A 23,529-nucleotide genomic window follows, 5' to 3' on the forward strand; every position below is an offset into this window, starting at 1 on the left:
CTAGCGGAACTGATCACAGTTACGTAATCGGCTATCCGTAACGACGCACGAACCCGGAAGCGGAGCAACTGCGGACGCCGCCGTCCAACAGCAGCAGAGACGAGAGGAAAGCGGTCACAACTCTCAGTAAGGGCAATAACATCATCATCATCATCATCATCCTTCCGGCAGACAAAGGCAGATGCACTGTTGTATTAAACCAGACAGGCTATCTTGAGAAAGTTATGACGTTACTTAACGATATAAATACTTATGAGGCCCTAAAATGAGATCCAGGCAGTGGTTACAAGAAAAAGGTGGTAGATTGTCTGAAGTTGTTAGAATAGGACAATGCTATTGACATAATTTTGTACTATAGGTTATACCCAGGGGAAGCTACACCTAGTCTGTGTATTTAACCTACGATGCATAAACAGAAGGTGCCATTACAGCCCATTGTTAGTATGATTAACTCAGTGACCTATGACATCTCTTAAGTTTCTGGCATCTATTCTTAACCCGTTGGGAGGCAATAATGAACATCACATACAGAACCCTGTGCATTTTGTGGATAAGGTGGGGGCCATCATTATGGAGGTGGATGAAACAATGGTCTCTTATGATGTTACGTCTCTCTTCACGTGCGTTCCTGTTGATGAAGTAGTGGAGGTAGTGCGTATGAAATTACAAAACGGCCCCACCCTTAGCAATAGGACCACCGTTAACTACTACCACTTTCGGCCGTTAGGGGTCGCCACAGCGGATCATCTGTTTCCATTTCTTCCTGTCCTCTGCATCTTCCTGTGTCACACCAGCCACCTGCATGTCCTCTCTCACCACATCCATAAACCTCCTCTTTGGCCTTCCGCTTTCCCTCTTCCATGGCAGCTCGATATTCAGCATCCTTCTCCCAATATACCCAGCATATCTCCTCCACACATGTCCAAACCATCTCAATATTGCCTCTCTTGGTCTCTCGGACCAACCTTAACACTGGCCAACAAGTGTCTGCTCCTGAAGCTGTCTTCAGTCCACGTACTTCACATACAGGGGGCAGTACTATAGGCAGAAGCATAGGTGGGCTATGGGTTCCCCAGTTTCACCTATAGTGTCCAATTTGTATCCCGACGCGCTCATTAAATTCAATAGCATGTGGGCCAGAAGTTCTGGTTTCAACCAATTGGTGGCGGCAATGCAATATTTGAATTGGACGCCGGCCGCCCTAAACACGAAGAAGAACACGAAACGGAAGGGGGAAATTGATGACGTAGTTTCCTGTAAACCGCTTCCTAAGCATACGGTCAGTCACCGACTCGTACCGGACGGCACAATGTTCCGTGCCGTGTTTCGATTGTCAGCTTCAGGGGTCCGAAGTTTGGCACGGCCGCCACCTGCTTACTCAGGTAGGGGTCCGCAGTCGAGATCTGTCATAGAAAACACCCGATATGTCTCCGGTCGGGTTTGCTGGTTACTGTAGCCTGCATGTGTCAATGGGAAGGGCAGCGATTGAAGGATGACATAGATTCCTTTCTGACATTATTCTTACGGCTCCGAAGTGAACGATAATATTTGTGACATTTGCATTTTCATACAAACTTCTGTCACCGTCCGAAACATTACGCGCCAAAGGAATTGTTTTAATCGTGTCATGACCTTGCGATGACCCGCCGCTATGTTCGTTCATGAGCGTCAATAGCGACACTAACATGCGCATCTGATAGAGCTGAAATTTGTGAAATTAACTATAACTTACGAATCGAGTTTTTTTTTCATGTACTTTTAAAATTATCCGTTGAATGATATAACCTTGATGATTGACCGCTCAATTTGTGACTTGTTGAGCTATTATTGGACCAGGTAGTTAGTTGTCCTTCGCTGACCTGGCAGCTCCCACTATAGCAAACAACAGTGCCTCGCTCATGGTAGTATTAGTTTAATTTAAACGTTAACGCAGCTTCTACACGGATATATTCCGTTCTTGTTCCCTTCTTTTGTATGTAGCGGAAACATAATGTCAGTCACCTTGCTGAAATGTGTTGCCTTTGTTTAACAGTCGTACAGCGTGACTCCACACCCGGCCAAATCTCTGGGGTCTTTTGCCTGCACAGCTTGGTATCTAAAATAAGCGCTAGTAGGGCATATCAGTCTCTTCCATTACTTTCCTTTTTATTCTATTTCCCATCCACAGTGTTGGTCCACACAGCACGTTTAAAATACAAAGAAACACAAATATCTCCTTTCTGGACCCTCACATTAACCTGGCTAATACAAGGACAATTCGTTATAGCCAATGACTGTCAACTTGACTTTCATCTTACAACCCACTACTTTACCTTTGTCTGTTGCCATGCAACTGTCTATTTGTTTGTGACATGCCCATGATAAATAAATGACTTGAGTTGGCATTGCTTGTTAAAGAAATGTTAACACTGAAGGCCTTAATGCTCAGTTCAGATTTTTTGGTGAGATCTAACTATTTTTCTTCTCACTATTAACATTCATTTTTGGAAGTGACCCATATTTGATAAATGATGTGACCAGACCTTCATCTAGAAAGGAATTGCATATGCAAAGAAAAATAAATTATATCTTGTAACTATTCAGTCATTACACTAGCAATGTTTTTAAACAGTCCAACAACAACAGTAATAGGTCCGTGAAAGACGAGCCGTTATACCAACACAAAGGCGGCCAGTCCGGGTGGTCTGTGCCAGGAATGATGTGAAATGCACATGAATTCTAATTTCATATGCTTGAGTCACATGGCCACATATTAGATATCGATCTGATTTAGAACCACATATGAAATTGGTCCACATAAGAATTTAAAAGAGGCCTTTTCAGGCTGGTTTTTATTTTGTGTTTACACACAAAAAAATCTGATCAACGTCACATTTGAGGACAAAGTTGGATTTGGGCCAGATTTAATGTGTAGTCTGAATGTAGCCCAAATTATTCCCTAATCTGTTTGAGATGTTACAGTTTCATTTAGCAGACACTTTTATCCAAAGTGACGTACATCTGAGAGTTAATACAACACAAGCAAGGATCTAGACAGGAGACAACAACACAAATAAGTGCCAAAAAACTAGGTTCAAATCCAATAGGACTTGGACCTAGCAATGCATAGGGTGCACGAGGGAAAAGTCTGATTCCATCGTTATATTTTCCAGCTTGCTTGGCATCCAGATGCTACTCCCATGGAAAGGTGGAGTCAGATGAGGAGTTTGATGCTCGCTGGGTCACTTACTTCAGCAAGCCAGACATTGATGCCTGGGAGTTGAAGAAAGGTACATATTCATTACATATTCATTACATTTATAATGTCTTTGAAATGTTATGCCTTTTTGACCCAAAGGATGCGCAACTATAAATGCCTGCAATTTTTCCTCATTATCAATGCTGTTCTTCAATACTTAAATTTCACCTATCCGAGACTTGTGTGATGCTTTCTGATTTAAAATATTTGAAAACATCCCTCTTGAGTTTTCTGTGAAAGTTCATGCAGCACGGTTGCTTTATGCTTTGGGGATAGATGTAGTTGTGGTTCGACATCATTCCCAATCCTGCTTCTAGTACAGGTTTCAGAGCCAAATAGTTTTTTCTTAAATATTTAATTATAAATAAAGGGCTGTAGCCTTTTGCATCAAAATTAAATTTGGTTAAATGCTTCTGAAGTTTGATGGGAGTGGTGTCCTAGCTGTGCTTCTTTGTTGAATGAACAGAGTGAAAACTTTCAGAAAGGAACAGTACTTAAGTAGTACATTGAGCTGCTTTATTTGATTGGTGTTCGCACTTTTTACTCCTGATTACGTACCTCTCAATGGTATTTTAGTAAGTAAAATTTATTTATATAGCACATTTCACAGACAGTCACAAAGTACTTCACAATGAAAGAAAAGGGGAAAAATTTGTCTAAACAAAAGATGTAAAATATATACAGAGAATACATAAGTCAAACAATAACAGTGTAATTAAAGACTAAACAGGTTTTTAGCTCCTTTTTAAAACTGGAGTCAACAAACCACAAAGCTAAGGGGAGAGTGTTCTACAGTTTAGTGGCAACTACTGTGAAAGCTCGATTACCCTTGTTTTTGATTCTGGTATGAGCTACGGACAATAAAACTGTATCAGACGACCTAAGTGATCTTGATGTTGTGTCGGGGCAAATTAGGTCAACAATGTAGGAGGGTACCTGACCGTGCGAGGCTCTATAGGTAATCACTAAAACCATAAGTCCTCTTAGTCTTGAAAGAATTTCTATGAAACGTTGAGATGTCCAGCAGCAGTAGTTTCATTAATGCTAAGTCCGTAATGAGGAGGGTGAAATTGAGTGAATATACCAATTCTTTGTAAACATAAACTAGCACTTTATGAGTTGAACTTAAAGATGGCAAATTGATTAATAAGTCCTTTATCAAGTAAAAATATTGAAAATGTGATGGTAAAGATTTGTTTGGCTTTCTCTAATTGATGTAATTATACAGTTAATACTCAATGGCTTTTTTGGCTATTGGTCAGACAATGTATGATGCCATGTTGACCTCATGGAAGTTAAGATGGGCAACCTATCAGTATTTTTTACAGTTTATAGACTAAATGACAGAAAAAGATAATTGATAGATTAATCAATAATTATATTAATCAATAATGAAAATAATTGTTAGCTGCGGCTCTAAATCCATTACCCAAACTTGGAAGGGGATGAAGTTGGGGCAGGGGCTCTAATGTGGATGTAGCAGTAGCCAGTGGTCAGCAGATTAGTAGATTGTATCTGGAGACTTGGTGGCAAGTGATTGGTCGATGCTCTACCTTCCCATGAGACCTTCATTCGTGGTCAACTAGCAAAGTACTCTATTTGACTTTGATAAGTAACAGTAGATAATGAGAATAGCCTGCATTGTTCAGCCCACTTTCCCTTTGAACAAATAAAGAGATTTGTTGCATTGGGCTACCTTTACCATGCAGCTCTGTAAAGATATATAAGCATTGAATATTCATATTTATTATATCTGTTTCATGCATTCTGACTTTAAGGTATGAACACTCTGATTGGGTACGACCTGGTACCTGAGGCTAAGATCCTGGACTCAGCACTGAGGGCTTGTCGGAGACTGAACGACCTGGCCAGTGCAATCCGCATCCTAGAGGCTGTCAAGGTGAGAACAGTGATCTGGGCTTTGGCCTCTCTTTTTTTTTCAATGCATTACTAAGTTTGACTTGTGCTGACCCAGATTCCCATGGAGTTGTGTCATCATAAACGTGGAGTCACATGAGCATCATGAACTCTGAACTATGTAAACTGCTCATGGACCCTTGGGGCTCAGTTAACGGTCCCTTTTTCCCCTATATTATGGTGTGGTTCTATTCTATAATGGTAAAACATAGTGCCAGTAAGTGGGAGTCTCAAGAAAATGTAGAGGCATATAATTTTCCTTGTTTGAAAAATATAAAGGTCTCCCATAAATCCAGCCACTGGAAGTCAAGACCTGTAAAATAGAATTCTTGAAGAGGGGCGTGTGTGTGTGTGTGTGTGTGTGTTTATTTTTTATTTATTATCCATTCATCCATCCCTTGGCTGTTTTTTTATTACACTTGTTGAAATTTCAAATGTTAGATGTTTAACTGCAACAAGGTTATGACTGTTAGATATTTTCCCATCCCATTTGCTGTGGTTTGTCTTAAGTATTGATATGTGATAGTTTATTCAATAATACGACGAGAAGCATTTTGCAATAGGCTACACTCTGAACTTGTGTTTGAAATTTTGATTGTCTTTTTTATGTTGATTTTTGATTTCACAGGACAAAGCAGGCCCTCACAAAGAAATTTATCCATATCTGATCCAAGAGCTGAAGCCCACCCTAGCAGAGCTTGGTATCTCCACACCAGAGGAGCTGGGCATTGATAAATTATAGACGACATGTGTGCTGTTAAGGTGAGATTGTACTTCACTCTTGACAGGTTGGTTATAGAGGCCACTCGGTAGTCAAAAAGCTGCTGGTTTGAGCATTTCTGTCGATAGTTCCTGGTAATGCTTAAGACTGCATAAATAAGTGTGCCTAACCCCCCCATGTGAGTATGTGCATCCAGCTTGAAAGACAAATATTAAGTAGCTGTTTCTGGTGCCTGTTTAGCATCTAAAATTAAGATAAATAATCAATGATTTTATCAGAAAAACAGTCCATTTTCTAGAAATATCTTTGTGTGTGTGTGTGTGTGTGTGTGTGTGTGTGTGTGTGTGTGTTGTTTTTTATAATACCCCTCACTGAGGAACAACATTGGAGTGACTTTTTTTTGCTTTTCTCCTCAGGTCATCCGGTGTATGAAGAGACAAATTCCTCACCTTTTAACTCTGCTGTCCCGATGTTTCTGATTTTGACTGTATCCATGTCGTGCTGTTGTGTATAAATTGATGGACCCAATAAAGAATACAATACTTGATCAATTTTTGTTTTGTTTTTTTCCTTAAAGGAAACCCTTGAAATAATGGGGGGGAAAATGCATACGAAGCTTCCATTGAGATATTTTGTTGTTCATGTTAGAAATCAAAATTTACAGCCCTTGAAGTTTTAAATGCCCACAAATACCCTTTTATATACGTTCTGCCACTGTCATATTTAAGCCAACAGCTCTTCCACAAATGGCCAAATGATGAACAGTTAATTTTAATGGTTACTGTTTGATTGGGCCTACCCACAAATGAATTATACAGAGCATAGCGTTTTACATCATCACCATAGCTAACAAATGTGGGAGAATAAATCAGATAAAACCTAGTTTGAAGAAGCAGCCAAGCCGATGTGGCCAACACAGTCAGTTATGGCAGAACAGGCTTGCAGAAGACCTCTACCGACACACTACAATCTCAATAGATGGCTTTAACCATGTTTTCTTTGTTTCCTGGTGGGGAAGGTGCTAACACAACAGCATTGGCAACTGTTTCACTTCGAATGGATCTCTGAACAGTATTCAATAGCTTTAAAGAGAGAACTGTGCTTTTTTGCCTTTGGGGAAAGGTTTCTTTGTAACCTGTTAAGTAAATGTATTTTATTTTATTATACCATATTCAGCATATATATGAATGTGTTGTACTTGGAAGCTCCCACCCCTCAAATTATTCCTCCCTTTCCAAGCAGTTCATTTATTTCTTTATTGTAACTTTACCAGTAGGCAAATAGTGTTGTCATCTTCAGCCGCTTTTCGGGGGTCCAGCAAGCTAAGTAGGGCACTCCAGATGTCCCTGTCCCCAGCAACGCTCTCCAGCTCCTCCTGGGGGATCCCAAGACATCCCCAGGCCAGATTGGACACGTAGTCCCTCCAGCGAGTTCTGGGTCTACCCCGGGGTCTCCTCCCAGTTGGCCGTGCCCGGTAAACCTCCAAAGGAAGGCGCCCAGGAGGCATCCTAATCAGATCCCCGAACCATCTCAACTGGTTCCTTTCGATGGAACTGGCTCCTTTCAATGGAAGGGGATGAAGATTAACTACTATATTCATTTACAAAAAAAAACAGAAAAAATCCATCCATTATCCAAACCGCTTATCCTGCTCTCTCCGGGTCGTGGGGATGCTGGAGGAGCCCTCTGGAGGAGCCTATCCCAGCAGTCATTGGGCGGCAGGCGGGGAGACACCCTGGACAGGCCGCCAGGCCATCACCATTAACTGCTAAATCAATTGTGTTGTAACTACTACTACTACTTTCGGCTTCTCCCGTTAGGGGTCGCCACAGCGGATCATCCGTTTCCATTTCTTCCTGTCTTTTGCGTCTTCCTCTGTCACACCAGCCACCTGCATGTCTTCCCTCACCACATCCACAAACCTCCTCTTTGGCCTTCCTCTTCTCCTCTTCCCTGGCAGCTCCATATTCAGCATCCTTCTCCCAATATACTCAGCATCTCTCCTCCACACATGTCCAAGCCATCTCAATCTTGCCTCTCTTGCTTTGTCTCCAAACCGTCCAACCTGAGCGGTCACTCTAATATAATCGTTCCTAATCCTGTCCTTCTTCGTTACTCCCAGTGAAAATCTTAGCATCTTCAACTCTGCCACCTCCAGCTCCGCCTCCTGTCTTTTCGTCAGTGCCACTGTCTCCAAACCATATAACATAGCTGGTCTCACAACCATCTTGTAAACTTTCCCTTTAACTCTTGCTGATACCCTTCTGTCGCAAACCACTCCTGACACTCTTCTCCACCCACTCCAACCTACCTGCACTCTCTTTTTCAATTCTCTACTGCACTCCCCGTTACTTTGGACAGTTGACCCCCAGTATTTAAACTCAAATGCCTTTGTCACCTCCACTCCTTGCATCCTGACCATTCCACTGTCCTCTCTCTCATTCACGCATAGGTATTCCGTCTTGCTCCTACTGACTTTCATTCCTCTTCTCTCCAGTGCATACCTCCACCTCTCCAGGCTCTCCTCAACCTGCACCCTACTCTCGCTACAGATCACAATGTCATCCGCGAACATCATCGTCCATGGAGACTCCTGCCTGATCTTGTCCGTCAACCTGTCCATCACCATTGCAAACAAGAGAGGGCTAAGAGCCGATCCTTGGTGTAATCCCACCTCCACCTTGAACCCATCTGTCATTCCAACCGCACACCTCATCATTGTCACACTTCCCTCATACGTATCCTGCACCACTCCTACATACTTCTATGCAACTCCTGACTTCCTCATACAATACCACACCTCCTCTCTCGGCACTCTGTCATAAGCTTTCTCTAAATCTACAAAGACACAATGCAACTCTTTCTGGCCTTCTCTTCTCAATCAACATTCTCAAAGCAAACATCGCATCTGTGGTGCTCTTTCGTGGCATGAAACCATACTGCTGCTCGCTGATCGTCACCTCTCCTCTTAACCTAGCTTCTATTACTCTCCCAAATCTCCATGCTGTGGCTGATCAACTTTATACCTCTGTAGTTGTTACAGTTCTGCACATCGCCCTTGTTCTTGAAAATCGGTACCAGTATGCTTCTTCTCCACTCCTCAGGCATCCTCTCACTTTCCAGGATTGTGTTAAACAATCTAGTTAAAAACTCCACTGCCATCTCTCCTAAACATCTCCATGATAAACTATAATCTAATTAATGGCAATAGAATTTGTTTGGGTGCTGTGATGATTTGGGCGGCTGTCTAACTGCAGTGCTGGGCCCCAAACTCATCAGAGGTTGTGAAAATTTAAACAGTAGTAATTAATACCTGTAAATATTATCAATCCCTTTTCCCAATCCCTCTATTCGCTCCTGCGGGGAGCGTGTCGAAGTGTCCTTGAGCAAGACACTACATCCTTAACTGCTCCTGATGAGCAGGTTGGCACCTCGCATGGCAGCCTCTGCCATCAGTGTATGAATGAATGGGTGAACGTGAGGCATGCGCTGTAAAGCGCTTTGAGCGGTCGGTGGACTAGAAAAAAACGTTATAGAAATGCAGTCAATGTACCATTTACCATGAAACAAAACGTGGACGCGACCGTGAATTGTATAGCCGACCCTGCACTCAACTTCCCTATAGATGCGGAAAATCAAAAGAGAAAAGAAGAAAAAAAAACTCCCGAGATGACGCTCATTCATTTTGAGTAGATGATAAAATATATAAAGTATTGGCCTGGTCCACCAGGAGGTACTATTCAAATACAGTTAAAGCCTGGTAAACGTTTTCTGTTGATTTTTGTTTGTTTTTAATTATTACGACATATCCATCCATCCATCCATCCATCCATCCATTATCTTAACCGCTTATGATACACAATGTTGTAACGTGTCTACTCATCCGTGCACGTTACAATATGAACACTATCCGAGAGTACTGGCGGGCGGGGGGGGGGGGCAGCGGAGGCTGCAGTTTGACAGGTGACCGGAGGCGGAAGTAGTGTTGTTATGTAGGCGAAACAGCTGAGCTAACTGCTAGCATCGGCAGCGCAAAGAGAAGTGCCTCCTGCCGAAGTGAACAACGAGAAAGTAGCCACGTATATCTCGACAGAGGGATATCCACAAACATGTCTGTGCCGTGGTTCAAAGTGTGACAGGAAAGATTAAAATGATGAACGACATAATAGAGGAACAAGAGAAGGATAGCCTTCTTGATGCACTGCCCGAGCCCCAAGTTTTAAAGGTAATACTTGCTAACGTTTAGGCCAGCAACAACAGTTGACAGTTGGTTCGCTAACTAGCCAGTTAATCTTCATCCCCTTCCCTTGGTCCGGCAAGAACATGACAATGAGAAAAAGGTAGTTGCTTGCTTGCGTTAACGTTGACAGTTTCAGAAAACGTTGGTACTTTTTGCTGGGAATGCTGTCTGATCTTAAAAGAAAGCCGAAACGTCGGCTTCCCTGACATGTTAACGGGGCGAAAGAGCATTACAGCTACTAACCATCCGCTGTCGTTTTTTCATTAAATGTGTGATCTAAACTTTCAGTTAAGCGGTTAAGATGATCAGCCGTTACTTCTTGGGAATGCTGGTCTATCCTTTCCGTTGAGTTCGTGTCAAAATCAATTTTCGGAGTGTAATATCGCCGAAACATCCTTAAGTCGTGTTAAGTAACTAGAAGAGCTTGACTAACTAGAAGAATACGTCCTCAGAAATTGGGGGTATGATCGCGTAATATTGGTAAGACGTTTGACTGCAGATACAGTCTCGGTCAAATGTGACGAGGTGGTAAGAAATCTGCTTTTAAAATGCAGCAGAGAATTTTAACTAAGTACATATCGATTTCATGACTGTCTGCAAGGTTTTATACTGTCTCTCATACACACGGACACAAACACACTGAGTAACTCGAAACTCCAACTCTGATAAACTCACGAAAACAGAGCTGTAAGAGGAGGAAGATCCACTTAGCTTCACCGTTGATACTGGTTTACATTGCACAATCTGGACTGAAATGAAATCACAGATGTAACAACGGGAAACTTTACTGGATGAGGATATTTCATCAGGAGTTGAGAACATATACTACTATCACTGGTATAACTTTACCTTGAATTTCACAACCTCAGGGCCCCAGTAGCAGCATAAGACCCAAGACCACTGATGGAGCCATCAGGCCTGTGGAGAAAAGGGGACCATACATTATGTCCAGAGCTCCAGCCATCCACCTCAAACTACGTGAGTGTTCCCTTGATACATACTACTAGTGTATAAACAGGGAATTAATGTACTTGTTTATAGCTCCGTGATGCTGTCAGGGCTCCTCCGTAACTGTTGTTTTCACTGGTTTGGCTGTGTGTCATATCTTGACACGCTACTTGTACATGATATACATGGATAGTCTACTATCCACAGTATGAGTTGCATTGTCACTTTGCTGCTTGTAGGTTCTCTTGTCCTTTTATCTTGTGTGGTAGCATGTACTGTGTATCTTGATAAAAAGTCAATGGTTTGTTGCATCATTGTCAATGAGACAAATTCCTGTGCATTCTTTTTTTGCAGACTAAAATAATTGTCTTTCTGACTTTTTACTTGTGAATTCTCAAATTTAGTTTAGCATAAATCCTCTCAATACTGTTGTCCGAATATCGTTGTTTCTTTTGAACCGGCTGACACCTTTTGTAACCCTTGTAATTATTGTGGTGTTTGCGCTATCAAAATTCCAGAGGTTCATTTTGAAATGAAATAGTCACCAGTGCTGGTGAATCATCTTGATGGGATGCCTCCAGTGAGCGGGAATTTTTTTTTTCCTTAATTTACCCAGGTTAGGTTCACCAAGCAATAACCTGCTTCACACTCACAGTAACACACATTCAATAACACAATAACACACATTCACACCTGGGAGCTGCCCAGTATAACCACAGTATCCAATTTCAGGCCACTGATCGGCTCCAGGTTGCGAAATATAATCCACTGGCTCTTATTCCATAAGTTCCACCCCTAAAGGATTCTGCTATGTCAAGGGTGGATGAAATACTGGAGAGTTGCTAGCCTGGACCTATAATTGGAGAAGGCTGAATTGATGTTTAAGTGCCTTGAACCTCTGGTCTTTGTGTGCAGCCTCCTGATCAATTCTGGCCTCAAGCTTGCTGCTTTCTCATACTCCATATATTGACATGAAGGATGTTGGCTAGGTCAGAGATGGCTAGGACCCTGACACCTGCACCCTCGATGCCTACGGCCCCACCAATTGCCTCATGCTCTATCTCCATCTCAGTGTCAGCTGAGATCCTCACTTCAACCAGTTGTTTCCAGCAACTGCTTCTTCTTCCTGCACAGGGAACTTGTCCTTCATGTATTATCTTTGAAAAAACCTCGAAGAAAAATGGGGGGTGAAAAAAACACCACTTGTATCATCACATAGTTTTTACCCCCAGGCAACCAGAATAATGAACAGTAGGCACCTTACATAACTTTAGTGATTTATTTATTTTGTGGAATTTCTAATTTCTTATTTATTGTTTTTTTATTACTTCCTTATTTAAATTCTTAAGGGCTGAGAGCCAGGGCACATGCATTTCTTCAAATGCATAGTACATGCAAAGTACATGGTAATTTTTATATGTTTTTGATAATAAAGTGAAACTTGACTTGACAGTATGGGTCATCTACAAACTTTGTTATGGTTTGCTAGCTTGTTAGCTACAACAACTTTGCTTCTACTTTCAACTCACTTCTATCTGCCATATTGACTGTTTAGATTAAGAAATATAACAGCACATAGCGTTTGACATCAATTTCTTCCATAAAGTCCTACCCAGGGATAACCATTTAGATAGACAAGTCTCCCTTGGATAAGAAGTTTCTTTCCCCTATAGCTGATTGGATGATGTTAGGTTCTCTTTCCGTTTGAGTAAGAACTGATGCTTTACATAATGTCATAAAAAACAATCACATCAGCCCAAAGTCACTGACTTTTTTTTCTTTGTAGAGAAGCACCGGGAGATGGCGCGCAAAGCACTGAAGAAGAAAGCCCTCACTGCAGGTGCTCCCGTTGTGCATCAGCCCAAGCAAGCAGCAAAGAGGTAAGGGACTGAAGGAGAGGGAATGAAGGCGCTGAGTGAGAGAGAGACTGGAAGGGGGGGGGGTAATGTTGGCAGGAGGAGATCTAGGGAAAGAGGGGCATAGAGTGGAAAAAGTGCGTGAGAAGTGAGCAAGAAGGAGTGGAGGAGAGTAAGGAGGAAAGGGATAGATTGAGAGGGAGGAGGGAGGGAGATGGGGAAGAGACAGACATTGAGAATAAGAAAGCTACTTTATTTGGTATACACTTGATCGGTCTCTGCTCTGAGTGATTTCACGTTTTTCCGGCTTCTCTTTCAGAGCAGTGAAATATAACAAGGGCTACACTGCTCTGAGTCAGCATGCTGAGGATACGCTGGTTGCTTTGGAGTCAGACAGGTAAGGCTTCAATTCCTTTAACAATAGATTGACCTTTGTGTTGCAAGTTTTCTGGTACAAAAAAAAGATTCTATGGTACCCAGTTGAGAATTACAACTGCACTTGATTTTTTTTTCTGAGAAATATTACTATATGGTTTGTGTTACATGTTATACATAATATATCAAATTTAAATGAAATTTTCAAACACACATAGAAACCTTGCAAAACTCATTTAAATCCTCACAGATTGAGTTTTCTTTAGATTTTACTAAAGGTCATGCTTCAGATGAGGTAAGATTATTATGTGCTCTGTTTGTATGATCGTGGCATTGTGCTGCTATTATGTTATAGTGAGGGGAGTTGTGCATCAGCAAAATATGTCAATTTGTAGCAGAAATTATCTGTTCTTTTCCATAATCTTCAAAATAATTATCCACAGCTAGTTAGAAGCTAAAAAGTGCAAAACGAATTACACTTACATATCAAACATTCTAAATAACTAAATTTTTCCACGTTATGTGTGGTTATTTTTTTTAGGTTCAGAGATTTCAGTTTATTGTATTTTTTCTTCTGTTAAAATGGTTTGGTAGTTAAAACTTTAATAGCTGGACTGGTACTTGTGCCAGAGTCTACATTTTATTGTTTTGACATAGGTCTCTTCTATAAAGTCATAATATTGTAATTTTAACAGTTGCATCAAATAATTATGAGGTGGGTTCACACAATGTATACAATATATACATTCTGTGTGTGTGAGGAGTGCCTGGGTGTATTTGCAAGAATTTCTGAGAATGCAACCAATGTTATGAGATGGACACAGATGCCTCACAATGAATCTTGCCTTCATTACATCTGTCAAATGTAGGTCCACATAGCAGACATTCACTTATCGATTGCTCCGGGTTGATCAGGCAGTGACCCAGACGACTAATGTGATTTATACATATACATTTAATCAGTGGCGCCTGCAAAATTCAATCTCATGTTATGTGGAAGAACAGCCTGGATGCTTGCTCCAGGCTGTTCAGCACATGCACACACTCATACACACATACGGGACATAGTAAGGGACATGTTTAGAGACAAGGTGGGGTTTTGTAAGTTTGACGAACTGTCTTTCCAAAGTGGGACGTAATAGAGTATACTGCAGTTTAAACAGGTTTAGGCTTTCTTTTCTTTTCTGTTCCTCTTTTTCTTTTGGCATCCAAAAAGCACAAAATGTCCATGAACAAATGGACAAGCAGAAATGTTCACAAATCATCTAGCTTGCAGTTGTTTAGTCCTCAAAATATCCTTTTTAATTTGAAGAAAGAAAGTTGAATCAGTTCATCTGGACACAACGTTTATTGAGTGAAATGTTTAATTTTTTTCCATTCTTTATTGAGCACATTTTCATATACAATGGTACAAACATAGACAATAGAAAACAAAAATAAAAAGGAGACAAAAATAAACAAAAAAGATTACATTTTACAATGCCAGAGTTTTGTGTTATATGCAGCATATTAAATTTGCCTAGTAATTTAAAGGGCTTAATAGCTTTTTTGTTTTTAAGATTAAATAAAATGGCGCTATATTGTTTAAATTCAGTAATAAAGTGCAGAAAATGTGGCTTGGTTTTCTTATGAATATGGACATTTCCAAAAATAATAACTAGTTGTGTGATATACAGCATGTTATTTCCAATCTTATCTTTACGAAAATATAGCATTACATCAGACATATCTATTTCAATATTCATGTTAAGTCTCTTATTTTAGAACGTTGGATACATCAATCCAGAACATTCTTGTATATACTATACACTGGAAGAATAGATGGGTAATACTCTCTCTTTCTAGTCCACAAAAATCACCTTATAATCAATATCAAGTTTGAATCTTTCTAACACAAGCTTTGCCGGATAAATTCTATGTAATATCTCGAAAGACACTTTCTTAAAGTTTTATTGATACAGTATTTATAACAGATTGTCCATGCTTTCTTCCACTGTATATCATTAAATAATGAGGACCAAAAACATCTAGAAGATGGGACAGTGACACCACTCAGTGTGTTCCTAATATTTTTGTTAGAGCACTTCTCTTTCAATATATTGGTTTCACCAATATAAATATTTTCCACACAATCTTCAAAATGAAAAGGTACGTCTACCACACCAGAGTTTTGTAGAAGTATAAGGGCACTTTCTGGTATAGCATCGAAAACAATAGCATATTCTTTTGGTTTTATAGGTATTTTGAATTTATCAAAGACATCCAATATAAAACTAGGACTGTTTTCTATCACACATGGTTTAATAATGGAATACTGAGAGTGAAATGTTTCCTCACTCATCTAAGTGACCTCAACTGACTGCAGGTATCCCCACCCTTATAACCCATACAGTAGCATAACGACTGAAAACAACAGTCGGTTTCATATGCAAATTGCTGTGAGCATTAACTAGAGGGTGTTATGGAGGGGGATGAAACAATGATCTCTTATGATGTTATGTCTCTTCACGTGTGTTCCTTTTGATGAAGTAGTGGAGGTAGTCCATATGAAATTACAAGATGAGCCCACCCTTAGCAATAGGACCACCCTTAACACGGACCAAGTGTGTCTGCTCCTGAAGCTGTATCTTCAGTCCACGTGCTTCACATACAGGGGGCAGTACTATAGGCAGAGTCATTGGTGTGCTATGGACTCCCCAGTCTCACCTGTAGTGGCCAACTTGTAAATGGAGGAAGTGGAAAATAGAGCTCTGATGTCCTATCCAGGGACACCACCTAGCCATTGGTTCAGATTTGTGGACGATGTCTGGGTTAAAATTAAATCTCAGGACGTACCACATTTCACCGACCACATTAATTCTATGGACAACCACATCAAGTTCACCAGGGAGGATGTGAAAAATTGCAGGTTAGCCTTCTTAAACTGTGAAATTGCAGTTGGTGATGGGGGACATTTGATTGTTGATGTTTACCACAAACAAACACATACTGATCAGTACTTAAGGTTTGACTCTCATCATTCACTGGCGCACAAACTGGGAATCATCAGGACACTATACCACTGAGCTGACAACATCCCCACCGACACAGTGGCTGGGGAAGGGGAGAAATCCCACATTAAACAGGCCCTGGTTAAGTGTGGTTATCCTAACTGGGTGTTTGTCAAAGCCAGGAAGACGCCCAAACAGTGCACCAGCCGATTGAAGAGAGACGGACAACAGTTGCCTAAGCATAAACCAGTGGCTATTCCGTATGTGGCGGGAATGTCAGAAAAGCTGAGACATGTATTTTCCAAACACAGTTGCTTTCAAACCCCAAAACACACTGCACTAGAAATTGGTCCACAACAAGGATCGGGTACCCCGGCACAAAGACAGCAATATAGTATACGCTGTTCAGTGCCTGGAGGATTGCTGTGATTTGTATTTTGGGGAAACCAAACAGAGGATGGCACATCACAGAAGTGCTAACACATTAGGCCAGGACTATGCAGTCTACACCCGTCTACAGACCAGTGACCACTCTTTTCAAGGATGAGGATGTGCACATTCTTGATAGGGAGGAACGCTGGTTTGAACGGGGAGTCAAAGAGACCATCTATGTTAAGAGGGAACAACCATCCCTGAATTTGGGGGGGGGGGTTTAAATGTACAGCTGTCGCCAGTTTACAATGCTGAGATTGCAACCATTCCCAAATCCTCTTGAAACTCTAGTTACTGCTCATGCCAGTTTGGATATGAAACTGATCATTGGTGTCGGTTGTTATGCCACTGTATTGTTCATAAGGGTGGAGATACCTGCAGTCAGTTGAGACTAAAGAGATCACTTATGCCTCTTTTCCACTACATGGTACTGGCTCAACTTGACTCGACTTTTTCGTTTTCCATTACTGGAAAGTACCATCATTTTGGTAACTGTTACCACTTTTCTGGTACCGCCTTTGGCGAGGTTCCAAAAAAACTGGAGCAGGTACCAAAATCAATGCAGACCAGCTACACTTAGGGGGTACTGTTATGGTACCATGTAGTGGAAAAGGGGCATTAGACGAGTGATGAAATGTTTCTGGGTCGTCTTGTAATTTCATACGGACTACCTCCACTGCATCGTCAACAGGAATGCACGTGAAGAGAGACGTAACATCACAAGAGACCATTGTTTCATCTGCCTCCATAATGATGTCCCTCCCCTTGATGAACTGATTCAACTTTCTGTGATTTCCTTACCTGGATTATTGAGCATGCATCAAGATATTCCTTGAGTAGTATGTTTGTATGTGATGCAGCCCATGTCAATTGTTGTTTACATCAGAATAAAAACTCATCCTGTTGTGGCCTTCATGTGTGTTTTCCCCTCTATAGTGATGAAGAAATAGATTTTGAGCAGTATTCCTCGGGCTACTCTTCAGCTGAGGTAAGTTAACCCCATTGTTCATTTTTTGATATTGTGTGTCTCGCTGGCACACACTACATAACAATGGAATAACTTTTCTTACTGTAGTCATTGATCAACTTTATTAATCCTAATATTTTCAGGAACAAAGTCTTTTCTTCATGTTTTGTGTCCTATATTGCAATATTGGTTATGTTTACCTGCTGCAAAAAAATTGCATTGTCAGTTTCTCAACAGTTTGGACCTTTGAACTGACATACCGCCATAAGTGGGTCATTCAGCACATGACTGATATATTGTTCATGGAAAAGTTAATTTTCAGATAATTTATTTTTCACCCTCATCTCTCAGAGCTGCCTCACCAAGAGAGAGCCTCGTCTTGCTTTCCTGTCTGTCTTTCCTTCAGCTTCACCCTGTTTTGTTGCCACCTGGATCCGTGTATTTGCATTCTCTATATTGCCATTGTTGTTTGGTAGAAGAAATGAGCATCAGAATAGACTGCATGACAAATTCAGTTACATATCCTTATATCTTGTTATACAGTTTGAATATAAAACTGTAACAATCGTACAGAGATGAGAAGAGGAAAGCAGCAAGCATACGTATGACCGGGGGGAGGGGAGGGGCGTCCAGGTAGCATAGCTGTCTGCTCTGTTGCCTACCAACATTGGGATTGGTGGTTCGAATCCCCATGTTACCTCCGGCTTGGTCAGGCGTCCTGACAGACACAATTGGCCGTGTCTGCAGGTGGTAAGCTGGATGTGGGTATGTGTCCTGGTCGCTGCACTAGCACCTCCTCTGGTCGGTCGGGGCGCCAGTTCGGGGGGGGGGGACTGGGGGGAATAGCGTGATCCTCCCACGTGCTATGTCCCCCTGGTGAAACTCCTCACTGTCAGGTGAAAAGAAGTGGCTGGCGACTCCACATGTATCGGAGGAGACGTGGTAGTCTGCAGCCCTCCCCAGATCGGCAGAGGGGGTGGAGCAGAGATCGGGACAGCTCATAAGAGTGGGGTAATTGGCAGGATAAATTTGGGGAGAAAAAAGGGGGGGGGGAAGTATGACAAGGGGGAAAAGAACAAGATAAAACAAGTTGCATCACAAACTCTAGGAAATGGTAACAAGTGCTTGTGTGTGTGTGTGTGTGTGTGTATATGAGTGAGAATGTGCATGTGTGTGCATGTGTGAATGAGAATGTGTGCGCGTGTGTGTGTAAATCCCTGTTGTGGCAATGTCACACACTGGGCATCAGTTGATGCTTGACTTCAAATAGCCAGAAAATTTTAAAACGGCATTCATGTTTAAGCTACCTGTCAACCGATTTTATAACTGTTGTCTGTTTTCATGCGTTGTTACCACATAACCATAAAATTCATGTCATACCATAACCGCACACCAGCACATGCACATTAAACCAGGAAATTACTCACTAGGACACAGTAAATTCCTTCTCAATGTGTGTATGTAATTTAAACTTCTGATTCAATATAAATTTGTTGTATTTTTGCTAGCCTGTTGTAGCATTACTCCCTACATACATATTTGTCTCTGCCATCAAAAGAATCAAATGGTAAGAAGGAATGAGTTTGTAATGCTTACAGGCATTTAGAGAGATTGATAGCATTTAGCAACTTGCGGGGTACAGCAAGTTTCCAGATGTGCTGTTTGGATCTGTCAGTGGTGTGTCTTTTGTCCATCCAGGTACATCCTGATTTAAGCAAGCAGCTATTGCAGGACGGCTACCGTCTGGACGAGATTCCTGATGACGAGGACCTGGACCTGATTCCTCCCAAAGCCATGGGGTCCTCAGTGTGCTGCTGCTCAGAGAGCCCATCCTGCTGCATGCAGTGAGGGTGCTGACCGTGCCATGACCTTAAGATGATGGGCCGGCTCTGCTAAAACGGTGTGACTCTTGGCGTTGGCCTGATGTACCTGGCAGATAACGGAGGCCTCCTTGTTACCCAAGTCACACAGCGCTGCCTGAACATGGAGCCCTCCACAACTCTGCACAAGCCAAGTCCCTGTTATACAGGGCTGCACGCACCCTTGTCGCTCAAAACACATCGAAGCATGTTAAGGACATCAGCCCAGGCCTTATCCACTGTGACCCCAAAGCTTGACCTTTTTTTCTTTTTATAGGACTACTCGAAACAAACTATGTCACTGCTCTGAATCAAGTGGCAGCGTGATTGACTTTGTGGGGAAAAAGACTCATTGACCCAGTGGAGAGCCAGTTACTGTCTTATGATCCTTGACTCAAAGTTACTGTGTTTTTCCTTAATATGGTAAAGGGGTATGCAATACATGCATACAGGCCTAGTGTGACGTACACAAGTGTTCATTTTATTATTTTTTATTTTTCTGTTGAATTGACAGTACACTTGAATATCTACATTCCCTTGCTGGTGTTGCTTAAATTCTCCCTCTGCACTATGTTCAAAACTCCTATTATAAAGGGTTTCTTTTCAGAAGGAGTTATCCACTATTTGATCAAATGTGACACGCACTGTTACGAAAAGTGGCTGTCTTGAAAGAAAAACTCAGCAATGACTATTATTGAATTTTGTTATGCCATTTTAGCCATCCATTAACAGAAGATGTTTTCGATATTATAACCATCTACAGCAATTAACATTTTTCTATAAAAGGTATGAGGTTTTAGAGTGACAATTGTATTTGTTTATGGTTAAAGTGGCACCAGGTACCTTTTTCTTTTGCTTTAACATATTAAATTCATTCTGGTCGCATGGTGAGATGGCTGCGGAATAACGATTCGGTCGCCGTTCACATCAGTTCCCTAGAAGCCTTGTTTTTGCTGTGCATTTTGTCTAACACCATGCACGAAATGTCCTGCGAACTATAGGGATTGCTTTGCAGCACTTATAATGTATGGCGATTTTACTTTACCTCAGCTGTGAACACAGCTCCTCTTCTTCTGCAATAGTCGTGTGAACTACAGCTTGTAAAATAAATGAAGGAATCTTGTTGCTACGCTATGAAGAAACAAAAGAAAAAAGCCCCTCGGTTTCCTTTGCGACAGTTGACATATGAAAGACGTTTACGAAATCCAAAAAGTTACCTGGTGCAGCTTTAAGTAATTCAATTAATTTGATGACTGTTATTGAACTGAACTTCCTCTGGATTTGGTATTTACAATGTTCCCTTCGATGCGAATGGATGCTTTAATGTTACATGTCAATATCGGCGCTCAAGTCAGGAAGTCAGGCTTTGCTGTGGCCAAAAGCCCAGAAGAAAGGTTACTGTTATCAGCTAATGACTAAATCTAAACACTTGCATTTTTGGGTGTCGTTGGTGTTTCTAAATGCAGATTAATGAATATCAGGACTCACATTCTTTTAAGCATTGATAAGCTCCTTTTTTTGGAATAAGGCTGTTGCAAAATAGAAAGCAGAATTGAAATGATGATCCTGTAATGAAAGAAAAGGATCTAAAATTTCAAATGTGCAAATGTCGATGTCATTTATGTGTGTGTTGACTTGGGCACCACAGATCTTTATTTTACCACATTTAAAACACTTAGCTGTCATTATATACCATCACTATTGTGAACTATTTACTGGTGTTTGGAAAAATAATGGTGGTAGACACATGGAAGTGAAATCTGCCCACTTTCCTGTTATTTTCTACTCTGCACAATTTCTTGAACACTTATATTCTGGTTCATGTTTTAGTTTTTTTTGTGATTGATGATTATGAAATTGCGCATGTAAGAATATTGACTTAGTTCAGTATGAGAGAAAGTGACTGGGATCCCTCCTCGGGAGACCCTCTGCAGGTGTGCATGTGTCAAAGACAGCAAGTGTGTGAGTTACTTTGTCAAAGCTGATTTGTAGATAGTTTAGAGGGTGTCTACACAACTTTGGAAACTGAGATTCCAGATCCTGAAAATTTAAGGGATTGTACAAATTGTCTGGTAATGTACAGAAAAGTTTGTTCTGGATGTATGCATGACTGCATATTTTATGTTTTTACGGACCCCATTGTCTTTGCAGGATTTTTTTTCTCCTTTTGTTTTGCAAGATTAATTTACAGCCACAGTTAACTGTCGTATTTCCCGGAAAATATCAGCAAACATTATACATGATACATCATAGGCACCACTGACTAGACTGTTGGACCCCATTTGAGAAGTTAGAGGAGGAAAGTGTGACATATAGTTGAAAATATGTAGTAACTCCGATATGTGCCCCACAGGGTTGGGGTCAATATGCTGTCAGTCAGTTGAAGAAGTTGATTGTGTGTGTGTGTGTGTGGGGGGGGGGGTTGTGGACGTTTGGCATGAAAACATTACAAAATAATGGAAAATGAAAACCCTGAATGTTTGTGTTTGCAATTTGATTTCCCTTCATCTCTCATGATAACGCTGGATTGTGACTTGAGCTGAAAGCTCAATAAACCACTGAGATGGTTGACTTCAGAGCGTATTGGTCCAAGCTCTGGTGCAGGATTTTGTCGTTTATGTAAAAGTATATAAATATTGCACATCACCAGTGATCAGTAGCAGTTACACTTGACTCGCCTGCACTATGCAACTAATGGGACAATCTGCTTTATTAACCAACATCGGGACTATTTACCAAGTGTTACTGAGTGTTAATGCAATAACTTGAAGTATTGTTATTTTAAATGGGGAAACACCAACACCTTTTTATTTGATTATGTCTACTGGTTTACTTTCTTGAATAAAATTTAGTAATGCTCATCCTGATGTGTTTACTTCTTATAAACATCCATCCATCCATTATACAAGCAGCTTATCCTGCTCTCAGGGTCGCGGGAATGCTGGAGCCCATCCCAGCAGTCATTGGATGGCAGGTGGGGAGACACCCCTGGACAGGCCGCCAGGCCATCACAGAGCCAACACACAACTGGATATATGGACGAGGAATTTTTGGGACAACTACATAAAAATGGTGCTAATTACAAAGCAGCATTGGAATGAATACGCGAAAAGGTTTGTGTGTCCTGGCTATCTAACGATCCAAGGATCTGAGGATCGTCAAACAATGAAATATAATTCCAAAAATGATCCCAGGTGATTGTGAGGAAATCAAGGGGAATTTATCAGCTCCTTGTGAGGTCTTCGTGCGGCACCTTTCCTGTCCACGGGGGGGCAGAATTTATCCACGGCGCATCCGGCGCAACGGCAACTGTCATTCGACATTGTCTTTTTTGTTGTTGTTGAGTGATTTGATTTACGCTTCGCATTTCAGCAGAATTAATTTCATATTTGAACAGAATGCAGACACTGTAATGGCATATAGTCACAGTGGTCGATACATTAACTAAAAATCACTGTCCAGTGAAGTGTTTGATACGATGGTGTTGGACTTTTGTGTTTTATTCAATCTCTCGTAGGAGAATCGGCAACAACGATGTGTGTGACCGCTCTTGTTGAGGGTTTTTGCTACTATATTCGGACCCGGGGCATTCATACGAACGCAGCGCTTCAACTCCGGGACTTGTTGCTGCGGCTGGGCGGGTCCTAATCTGTTGTGTGTTCATGCAGGGGGTGGTGGTGGTGTTGGTGGTGTAATTGAAGGGGAGGAAAATCGAGTCAGGGGAGTTACCTCAACGCTTTTCGAGATATGAGATCGGGCTATTTTCGTGTCGGTCCTTTTTTATATTAAAGAAGGAAACACTTCAGGGGATTGTAAAAAAAAAAAAAAAAAAAAAACCCAGACCGTTTTGACAGGTAGACGAGACCATTTCCCGATTCCTTTTTTGAGCCGATCCATTCAAATCTTCTGTGTATGCACATTCTCCCTGTGTGTTTACAAGTGACGAGTGCCAGCAACGAGGGAAGAGAACAACCGAGGAAGGAGGG

At 41.4% G+C, this 23,529-nt stretch overlaps 2 protein-coding genes across 2 annotated transcripts; both read left to right on the plus strand.

The window, feature by feature from the left end:
- Window positions 1-1,231: 1,231 nt before the first annotated feature.
- LOC130111698 (cytochrome c oxidase subunit 5A, mitochondrial-like) lies at window positions 1,232-6,427 on the plus strand. Its single transcript, XM_056278961.1, has 5 exons — window positions 1,232-1,382; window positions 3,153-3,269; window positions 5,017-5,138; window positions 5,784-5,917; window positions 6,293-6,427. The coding sequence occupies exons 1-4, from the start codon at window positions 1,310-1,312 to the stop codon at window positions 5,895-5,897; spliced, it is 426 nt and encodes a 141-aa protein (XP_056134936.1). The 5' UTR covers window positions 1,232-1,309; the 3' UTR covers window positions 5,898-5,917; window positions 6,293-6,427.
- A 3,467-nt stretch (window positions 6,428-9,894) lies between these two features.
- Window positions 9,895-20,007, plus strand: fam219b (family with sequence similarity 219 member B). The gene is made up of 6 exons (XM_056278997.1): window positions 9,895-10,101; window positions 10,986-11,094; window positions 12,851-12,944; window positions 13,240-13,317; window positions 17,654-17,705; window positions 19,383-20,007. The coding sequence occupies exons 1-6, from the start codon at window positions 10,027-10,029 to the stop codon at window positions 19,530-19,532; spliced, it is 558 nt and encodes a 185-aa protein (XP_056134972.1). The 5' UTR covers window positions 9,895-10,026; the 3' UTR covers window positions 19,533-20,007.
- The last annotated feature ends 3,522 nt before the right edge of the window (window positions 20,008-23,529 follow it).

The sequence above is a fragment of the Lampris incognitus genome, chromosome 4 (assembly GCF_029633865.1).
Source record: "Lampris incognitus isolate fLamInc1 chromosome 4, fLamInc1.hap2, whole genome shotgun sequence".
NCBI lineage: Eukaryota > Metazoa > Chordata > Actinopteri > Lampriformes > Lampridae > Lampris > Lampris incognitus.

What these genes read in the sequence shown, in the direction of transcription:
- LOC130111698 (XM_056278961.1), top strand. Translation starts at nt 1,310, where the DNA reads ATGTTCCGTGCCGTGTTTCGATTGTCAGCTTCAGGGGTCCGAAGTTTG. An exon ending in GCCGCCACCTGCTTACTCAG is followed by an intron (nt 1,383 to 3,152) that starts GTAGGGGTCCGC and finishes TATATTTTCCAG; the next exon opens with CTTGCTTGGCATCCAGATGC. An exon ending in GCATCCTAGAGGCTGTCAAG is followed by an intron (nt 5,139 to 5,783) that starts GTGAGAACAGTG and finishes TTGATTTCACAG; the next exon opens with GACAAAGCAGGCCCTCACAA.
- fam219b (XM_056278997.1), top strand. Translation starts at nt 10,027, where the DNA reads ATGATGAACGACATAATAGAGGAACAAGAGAAGGATAGCCTTCTTGAT. An exon ending in CCGAGCCCCAAGTTTTAAAG is followed by an intron (nt 10,102 to 10,985) that starts GTAATACTTGCT and finishes TCACAACCTCAG; the next exon opens with GGCCCCAGTAGCAGCATAAG. An exon ending in CCCAAGCAAGCAGCAAAGAG is followed by an intron (nt 12,945 to 13,239) that starts GTAAGGGACTGA and finishes CTTCTCTTTCAG; the next exon opens with AGCAGTGAAATATAACAAGG.